The sequence below is a fragment of the Chamaea fasciata genome, unplaced genomic scaffold (genome assembly GCF_029207755.1).
Source record: "Chamaea fasciata isolate MVZ Bird 193981 ecotype frontalis unplaced genomic scaffold, bChaFas1.0.hap1 SCAF_3, whole genome shotgun sequence".
Lineage (NCBI taxonomy): Eukaryota > Metazoa > Chordata > Aves > Passeriformes > Sylviidae > Chamaea > Chamaea fasciata.
The window spans coordinates 96,346,436-96,355,759 of record NW_027094088.1 but is presented as its reverse complement, the minus strand read 5'-3'; the positions used below and the strand labels follow the sequence as shown (position 1 = coordinate 96,355,759).

At 41.0% G+C, this 9,324-nt stretch overlaps 1 protein-coding gene across 5 annotated transcripts; it reads left to right on the top strand.

The window, feature by feature from the left end:
- The first annotated feature begins 649 nt into the window (after window positions 1-649).
- Window positions 650-8,312, top strand: RNASEH1 (ribonuclease H1). Of its 5 annotated transcripts, none has more exons than XM_066179872.1 (9): window positions 650-667; window positions 853-912; window positions 982-1,112; window positions 1,604-1,807; window positions 2,378-2,477; window positions 2,937-2,991; window positions 4,047-4,131; window positions 5,695-5,819; window positions 7,869-8,312. In XM_066179872.1, exons 2-9 carry the CDS (start codon window positions 863-865, stop codon window positions 7,953-7,955), a joined length of 837 nt encoding a protein of 278 aa, XP_066035969.1. In that variant the 5' UTR covers window positions 650-667; window positions 853-862; the 3' UTR covers window positions 7,956-8,312. The 5 variants fall into 5 exon arrangements, with proteins under 5 accessions (XP_066035969.1, XP_066035968.1, XP_066035966.1 ...); XM_066179871.1 differs by lacking the exon at window positions 650-667 and adding an exon at window positions 695-712; XM_066179869.1 differs by lacking the exon at window positions 650-667 and adding an exon at window positions 731-749.
- The last annotated feature ends 1,012 nt before the right edge of the window (window positions 8,313-9,324 follow it).

The following is a 9,324-nucleotide window of genomic DNA, read 5'->3' as shown; positions in this document are numbered from 1 at the left end:
CAGCTTTGGTCTCTCAGTACATGACAGTTCAGATGCTAAGAGGATGGTGCTAGACTCTTTCTGGTGGTGCTCAGTGACAGGATGAGGAGTGGTGGCCATAAACTAAAACATGAGAAGTTTCACCTCAACATGAGGAAGAACCTTTTTTACACTGAGAATGGCAGCTGCCTGGGGAGGTGGTGGAGTTTCCTTCTCTAGAGACATTCGAAACCCATCAGGACATGCTCCTGTGTCACCTGCACCGGCTGTCCCTGCCATGGCAGATGATCTCCAGAGGTCCCTCCCAACCCCAACGACCCTGAGATTCCGTGAAGGTGTTTCTCCTCACTCCAGAGGCCACCTCGACACAGGGCTCAGCTGGAACACATGCACCTGGAGCCTGGACAGCAGGATGAGAACCAGCTTAACGACCTTGTTCAGCTCCAGCCTTTTGGACGTGCTAAACACGTCAACGCGCCTGAGAGGTCTCCTTTGCCTTTCAGCAGATGGGGCTTCCAGAACGAGGTGGTTTGCGCAAAACCGCTGCAACCTCACACACCTCATGTCCCACCCCCAAAACAACAGCTGATTTAGGTTTTTAAAATACCATTATTGGCAGGGGGAGGGGACAAACTCAGCCATACAAAAAAGCCTAGGCATACAAAACCCTGTGCTGTGGGATTTTCTGGTAGTTTGGCCTCTCTGGCGGCCCGTAGGCGGCCCCGGTGCTGCTGTGAGCGCGGCGGCCGCGCAGGCGCAGCGGTGCCGGGGTGGGCGCGGGCGCGGGCCGGGGCGGGGGCGCGGATGGCGGCGGGGCCGCGCGATGCTGCGCTGGCTCGTGGCCGTGCTCAGCCACTCCTGCTTTGTCCCCAGGGGCGGCTCCATGTTCTACGCGGTGCGCAAGGGCCGGCGGACCGGCGTCTACCGCTCCTGGTGAGCAGCGGCCCTGGTGGAGCGGGGAGCCCGCCCGGCCCGGCCTCACCGCTGTTCGCTCTTTTGCAGGGCGGAGTGCCAGGAGCAGGTGAACAAGTTCCCCTCCGCTAGCTTCAAGAAGTTCGCCACCGAGAAGGACGCCTGGACCTTCGTGCGCGCCGGCCTCTCGGGGCCGCAGCAGCAGCAGCCCGAGCCGGCAGGTAGCGCGTCCCGCCGCCCGGGAGGGAGAGGGAGAAGGGAGAAGGGGAAGGGGAAGGAGGGCGGGCGGGCGGCCCGCCGGGGGCTCGGGGCAGGCACGGCGGCTGTGCCAGCGCTGCGGCTGCTGCCGAAACGCGGGCACCAGCCCCGTTCGTTCCTCCTCACTGGCGCAGCGCCGTGGCGATGGCCTCAGGACACGGCGGTGGATGTGCCAGTGCAGTGGAAGCGTTTCTGTGGGTGTTTGGAGAGCGTTGTTTGTTTCGTGTCCGTGTTAAGGTGTAAGGGCCCTTGCATGTCTCTTTCGCCTTCGGTTTTATTTAGGATGAAGAATGACTGGTGTATTCTATTTCTTTTCAATAACAGTTTGGGCTGGTGTCAGATAACGGACTAAAATTGCTAATAGCTACCAACAACTATAGTCTTTAGAAGTAGTCGTTTCAAATAAAATCTGATTTTGCTGAACTTCCTTTTTTTTTTTTTTTTTTTTTTTAAGAGGTGTTTGGTCCTCCAGCTGTAACACAAGAAAGTGGTAGCCAGAGAGAGGAACCAGAATTAAATACCGTGTATTACAGTACATATAAAAGACCATATGAACAGTCTACTAATGAAGAGCAAATTGTAAAGCGTGTAAAACATGATGAAGTACACTCAGTGTGCTCAACTCCAACAGTCAGTGAAGATAAATTTTCATACATGGGTGAGGTCTTTGTTTATTCCTGTAATTATTTTCATTTGTTTATTCTCTGTGATAAGCAACAAGTGTAACTATTAGAAAGCTTTTAGGGAGGTTTGTATGTAGCAGCATCAGGCCCATTATTTCTTTTTGAAGTGAAAACGTGAACCATGGTCTATTTGGTCCACGTTGTCTTTCAGTGTAATTTTGATTGGTTTTAACTGGTACGAATATATAGTTTAATTGCATTGTTACAGGTGTGATTTTATGTGTGTTTGGGCTATGGATTATACTTAAATGCTGGGATGTAGCTGGGAAGTTGAAAAGAAGATATGAACTGTAGTGAGAAGTATGTGACTTGGGGTAGAAGTTCTTCTTGAGGTGGACTAGTTTGACAGCAGTGAGGGTGTCAAGCTGCAGGGGGACTTGTGGTGTTCTGCACTGCTAATTCACATGGCTTCTGCAGTTACCTTTTGGAGGGGCTCTCTGGGGAGGGGAGTTTTTGAGATTAATACACTGGCCAACATTTCTTTTATCTTAAGTAGTGTTTTTGAAGAAGTCCTTGAACTTCTGATTTTGGTAATTTTTTTGTAGGTGACTTTGCAGTTGTTTATACAGATGGTTGTTGCACTGGTAATGGACGTAACAGGGCACGTGCTGGAATAGGTGTCTACTGGGGACCAGGCCACCCTTTGTAAGTAGCTATGGATTTTTGAAAATTTATTTTTAAAATATTCTGTTTGATTTTTATGTGATTTACAATACCAGCCTTCTTTTAAATATGAAACTCTGTTGTTGAGACTCACAGTGACTGAGTCAAGAGATACTGAGGGGAACAGAGAAAGTAGCCTCTCTGGGAAAAATCAACTGGAAATAATATTTTGGGGGGCTGAAGCTAGAATTCAGGTAATGTGGAAAGTTTTAAAATAGAAGTCTGTGTGCACAGAAGATGACAAATGCAATGTCACATTGATGTCAGGTCCAGATATGCAGGTGGCTCTATGCAGGGGAAAGCTAGAGGTAGTATATCCATTCACCCTTTTTTGTAAAAACAAAAGTAATGCTCTTGTCTTTATTTTTTTTATCATGTAGCCATTATACACCATTCTGAATACTTGGGATAACTAATCTACTCTTTGTTCTTTGGACACAGAAACACCAGTGAAAGGCTTCCTGGACGGCAGACTAATCAAAGAGCAGAAATCCATGTAAGTAGCCAATGTCCTGAGATGTTTCTCTATGTTAGACTGCAGCTGCACTTTCATGCCTATTTCAACTCTGATTTCCAGAAACCAGTATGCAGCTCTAAGGGAAGCATGCAAAATATTCAGAGTTACGACTTCAAATGAATAGTTATCTTTAAGTTTTATTCGTCTTTATTGGCTTTGAACTAGCTAATTCACCTTGAGAATTCCCAAATGCCACCAAGCACAGCTATTTAAACAGCCTTACATTAGGAAAGTCTGGCTTTCAAATCTATATAGATTCCCTTGTGTTTTTAATGCGTATGTTTCAGAACTTAGAGTGTGGGCTGCTGAGTATTGTTAAAGAGGAGAGTCAGCTTCCTCTGGTGGCAGGATCAGAATATCATAATCCTTAGATAAATCTAAAAAACAATTCTAGGCTCCTGACTAACTTCTATTGGCAACAACAGTTTTAGTCTTCTCTTGTCGTCTCCTCTTAATTATGGTATTGCTGCTATCCCACACTCCATGCTTGGAGATGAACTGAAATGGGCAATTGATCTGCTTAAAAACCAAAGTTTGTTTTAGAGGTGGTGTTGGTGTGCCAGTGGTCAAACTTGTTGCTAAAGAGCTTTTCAGTTCTACATCCACACCCAGCCACTTCTTCCTATTATATTTCAGAGCACCAAAAAAAACCCCAACCTTTTCAGGCTTCCAGACTGTCAGAACTGATAAGAATTCTTCCTCTTCAAGGTCTTGGAGAAAATGCTTTGGTGTTGATAGAGATTTTGTTAGAAAATGGGTCAGAGCTACTCCTTCAGCACAGATTTGAAGATCAGAATGTTAGGAGGTTTTGCCATTGAAACTTAAGTGCCTGCCTCTTTGCCTGGATCGTAAGGGTGTAATCTGCAATACACAATTTTTGGGATCCTCTACACTAAAACATGTTGATAACCACTGGTGGAGAGGTTACAGTAATACTCTGTAGTTCTGTGTTAGCATCAGGTACTTTGTTGGTATTTTAATTCCATGTGGTCAAAAGCCTTTCTGAACTGTGGTTGTTTTGAAATGTTCTTAAGGCAGCCTGCAAAGCAATAGAGCAAGCCAAGAGTCAAAACATCAAGAAGTTAATAATCTACACTGATAGCAAGTTTACTATTAACGGTAAGTTAATGATTTTAATTTCCCTAATCCTTATAGACAGCGCTTGCTTTTTCATTGCATAAGACACACAGAACATTCTGAGTCCTGGAGAGAGGAATGTAGGGAAGACAGCGCATAACTTATCACTTCTGACTCTGAAAACTTCAGAGTATCAGGCATTGCCTGCTAACTGCATGAAATAGAAGTACTGTCAAAGTGTCTGTTACAGTAAATGCTGACAGAAGTAACAACAGGATTTGTGTCTTGAGGTGTTTCAGTGTGACGCAAAATCTCAAAAAAATGTTGTTCATGTGTAGGCTGTTAAGGCTGTACTCAGGAAATTACATGGAAGTTGGTGTGGTAATCTGTAGGGTTTTTGTTGTTGTGCTTGTATTGGAGAGGCTGTCTTTAACACACACACACCTGTGAAATACATTCAAATTCTCTTTCTTCCCCAAGCTTTTAGGCTACACTGGAAGACTAGCCAGAGATATGTGCTTCGAGTAGTAAATATTAAAAGACCTCGAAAACTTAATTTTATTCTCTATAAATACCATATGAAGTAGCCAATAAGACCTAATTTCTGAAAAAAACTTCTTCCTCTTTCCTCAAGAGCTTCAGATTTTGTTTCTGTGATAATCTGGAACTGCAAAAATATTTTTTTCTGGTTTTGTTTTGGGTGGTTTTTTTTTTTTTTTTTTTTTTGCAATTTTGCAAAGGCAGTACGAGTTTTTGTTGTTTGCAGATCACTTGGGAGATTTGATTTTGGTGGTTTTTTTTTTTTGAAATAACATTAAACAAAAACTTAGTGCAACTTGTAGTTGAAAATTAAATGTTGCTCTTTTGGTTTTTGTCTTAGTCTCTTTGGTTTTGCTTGCAGTTTCATTTTGCATTTTGGGACACTGAAGTGCAGGTTCCATTCTTGTTTAAACAAAGTTTCTCTGTAGATATGTCTAGGAGTTATTATTTTAAAATGCCAGAGAAGGAGGCTTGTAGTTAAGTATAAATGGATGTAATTTGGGGTTTAGGTGGTGGTTTTTTGGTTTGTTTTTGATTTGGTTTGGTTTGGTTTTTTGTTTGGTTTTTTGTGGTTTTGTTTTGTTTTTGTTTGTTTTTTTTTTTTAATTTTTAGTTTAGGTTCCGGTCATGAAAGCATAAGTATGTCTTACATTGTCCACACCAGCAAAGATACTAAAAAAAAAAAAAAAAAAAAAAGTCCTTACTAAGGAGCAGTATAGAAAATTCTCTGGCAAGCAGTAGACTTTGCTTGCTGTATCATCAAGCAAATCCTTATTTTCAGTTTACTGAAGTTCATGAGATAATGTGTGTACAATACATGTATAAGATTGTAGTCTTTAAATTAAATACCTGTTTAGAAAAACATGGTTGGGCAATTCAGGTAATAAAAAAATACAATCCTGAAAGACAGCAGCAGAGAACCAAACAAGAATTATCTTTTGTCTCCAGTGTTTTTTGCCTGAGACTTTGTACAGAGCTAATGTCTTGTTAAAAGGCTGTTGGCTCCATCTCCATCCTTGCTGGCTTCTTTAATATCACTCTTACAGTGACACTCTCTTTGCACAGGTATTACGAGCTGGGTTGACAACTGGAAAACAAATGGCTGGAGAACAAGTTCAGGAGCAAGTGTAATAAATAAAGAAGATTTTGAAAGACTTGATAATCTAGCAAAAGACATCGAAATTCAGTGGGTAAGTTCCTTGTTTCTTATTTTTAATGACATCTTAAACGTATTTCTGGTAGAAATTTAAAAGCGTGCTCATAACTATGACTTTATAGACCATATTGTACATCCTTAACTAAAACTGTAAATACAGAGAATCTGCTTGCTGTGTTTAAAGCAAATTAGCAACATAACCTAGATTCTTGGAACCAGTATTTCATTTATTAAATAAATATTTGTATGTTTCCTATCTCCTATTACTGCTTAGAAAATGCCTGAAATAATTATTTTTAGTTTGTAGTGCTGTTAGTAGATGCAATTTCTGTTCCTGGAAATCTAACCTTAGAATATAACTGGTTTTTGTGTCATAGCTGAATTTCTGTATTTGCTTGTCAGGACTCTTTAGGATGCTGATTTGTTGAAGTAACTCATATCACATGAGTGTCTTTAAACTGAGAAGACTGAGTGTGTGTAACCCAAAATAAACTAGCTCTGTGTTTCTTCTAAGAAAAAAATGGTACAAGGTCTTTAAAATAACAATTTTTAAATTGTTCTGCTCTCCACTAAAGAAGTAAACCAACTTCTATACAGGTATTTATGGTAAAATGTATTTTTCTGTAACCTCTAATAATGACTGCTTAACACTTCAGGGAATACATTCCTTTGCCTCTTAAATTTTAGCCTAATTATGGTATAAGACCACTGATTTGAGAAAATATGTGTACAGTTGAATTGCAGCTGGTAATGGCATGTCTACTCAGCTTCTGTCTTTACTCTGTAGAAAACAGGATAATGTAGATATTTAATGTGCAGTTCTTTTGATGGGAATTTTTTGCAGGTATTCATGTTGTTCTGTGTTACAGAGTTGGTGACTGCAATTTACAGACTGACTAGATTTTTTATAGCTACTTCTATTTTCTATTGAGCAGAAAGCGTAAAAATTCAAAGACCAACTAAGTTCAGCTGTTCTTGGAAATATTTTACATAATTAAAAGATATTCCTTTATGCACACCTCTTAAACCTGAATCTCTCCCTTTTGGTGGGAAGAATTTTGTTTCAGGAGGAATGAATGCATAGAGTCCTGTATGGGCTGCAGGTGAATCTCTGCTCCACCGTGGCCCTCCCTGGGCTGTGAGGGGGACAGGCTCACTGACCATGGTCTCACCACAGCCTGCAAGAGAGTCTCTGCTCAGGTGCCTGGAGCACCTTCTCCTTCTTCACTGCCTTAGTGTCTGCAGAGCTGTTCCTCTCACATATTCTCACTCTTTTCTCTGGCTGTTGTGCAGCATTTTTACCTCTTCTTAAGCATGTTATTACAGAAGAGCCATCAGCATTGCTGGTGGGCTTAGCTGTGTCAAAGTGTGGGTCTCTTTTGGAGCTGTCTGGGTCTGGCTCTCTCTCATGTAGGGACACTGCTGGTGTCTTTTCACAGAATCCACACCTACAGCCCTCCATGTGGTACTAAAACCTTGCCATGTAAATCTAACATCACCTCACACCCACCTTCATGCTTGTCCCTTCTCAGATCTTGTAAAATAGCAAGCTTGATTTTCTTCCTCACCTTCCTATTCCACCCTTACTTCTAACAAGGATGGGCTTAGAGTAGGAAGTGTTTTTCAGTTCCTGATTGATGGATGGACAATTAAGACATCTGATAATTAAAAGGATCTTTTAATATCCTAATTATGTATCCCAAGCAAATGCTGTAACTACGAAGGCTTTTAGTGGAATAGAGGTCTTTGGCTTTTGGGGAAAGATTAACTCAGTTTAAGCACTGAATACAGGAAGGTGGGAATTTTTAATTGGAGCTGTTGTCTGCATTTCTTAAAGGATAGTTTAGCTGGTCCTTATGCTTTTCACTAATTCCCATAAAGATGATATTCACAGTTTGGCAAGAGAGGAAGAGAGGCAATGAAAATCCCTGGGAAGAAAACCTAAAGGCTAAATATTAGGTGGGGACCTCTGAGGAGGTGCTCCTGTACTATCAATGACAGAGCATTGCTTGATCAAATTATTGTATCTACTTTCTTCCTGGTTTCTTCCCTATCTAACACTCCTGTATTTTTGTCCTGACAGATGCATATTCCCGGTCACGCTGGCTTCCGAGGAAATGAAGAAGCTGATAGACTGGCAAGAGAAGGAGCTCTTAAACAAAAATGCTGATGTCCTGGGACTAGAGACTGTTGTACTGAGAGGAAAAGGCCTAACATGACAGCAACAACTTGAACTGCTGTAATTGTTTTGGAGTTGAACTTCGAGCTGTACTTCTTTCTGGCCTGAAATATGAAATATAAACCAACTTCTGGGAGGGAAAGCCCCACGTTTTCTTCTATTGCATTTATTGTGAGACAATATTTAGTTGACGATACCGAGTATTTATTTTTTCTCCATCTATTGGACGGGCTGTCTTTTGTACTTATGAATTCACCTTAAAGACAGTATTCTGAAGAAGTAATTTTAAATCAAAGTGTTCTGTATTTTCCTGTTAGTGAAATAAATTATGTTTTTTGTACAGAGGTATATATTGCAGCCCAAAATAGCAGGGGCTGACTTTGGGGTTGCTTGATTTGGTAGGAGGTCACCTAACACAGATGTCCGTTGATCCACTCTGGCATTGTGGTACTGGCAGTAACTACTCCACAGATGGGCTTGTAACCTGTGTGTGCCTCACAGGGTCAGCTACAGCACCAGTAGCTTTTTTTGTTCATGCTGCCCTGCAAAATAACATGATAAAAGAAAAAGCCAGGTCATGAGAAAACTTGAACAATGAATTTTTACTGTTCTTTTTACCTGATTCATTTCCAAGCTCATAGTCTCGGGCTTCCTGTTTCTATTAATTAGGGGTTTTTTTTATGCATACTGGTTCTTGTTAGCATTGTTAATTCCTCTTCAGTGTTGTCCCAAAAGGTAATTGGTAATTGACCATTTCATTTGAAATGGTACTGGAAGATGATAAGCTTCACCATACCTTCTGGATCTCAAGTGTTTGACTTCTTTTTTTCCAGTCAATTATGAGATTAATGGAATTGCTAATGTGCACTTGAATTAGAGAGTAATTACGACTAATCAACAAGGGTTTGTTTTCTATGCAAGTATAGAGGAAAAGCAAACAGGTTTGTTGTGTTTTTTATATGTGTCAACTTCTCTAAATGGTACCTTTGTACCAGTGAATAGTAGGGCTTAAGATAGGAGTCACTGAAATGTTTCTGTATTTATTAATTTTTATACAGATGGTTAGAGCTGCAGAAGTTTGTTACTTAATAGTTCTCATCCATTATGATAATCTTTCTTGAGGGAAAGTGTGAGGTTTACAAATTTAGTCACATGATTGTAGTAGGAGGAAACTGGTTATCCAGTAGTTAATAGATCAGTGAGGATTTTTATTTTTTTCTTCTCATCCAAAACTGCACATTGCAGCTCATCTAGGGGTAAGGAGGGCACTGATTGGGCCCCCTCTGCTTCTTTGTATATATGCACACAATTATTTAGAAGTTTGGCTGCAAAAAAAAAAAAAAAAAAAGATCCACTACCC

Excerpts from the sequence above, each read along its gene's own strand:
- RNASEH1 (XM_066179868.1), top strand. The coding sequence starts at position 803 with ATGCTGCGCTGGCTCGTGGCCGTGCTCAGCCACTCCTGCTTTGTCCCC. Across the intron at positions 913-981 it reads ACCGGCGTCTACCGCTCCTG|GGCGGAGTGCCAGGAGCAGG; the intron begins GTGAGCAGCGGC and ends GCTCTTTTGCAG. Across the intron at positions 2,992-4,046 it reads ATCAAAGAGCAGAAATCCAT|GCAGCCTGCAAAGCAATAGA; the intron begins GTAAGTAGCCAA and ends AATGTTCTTAAG.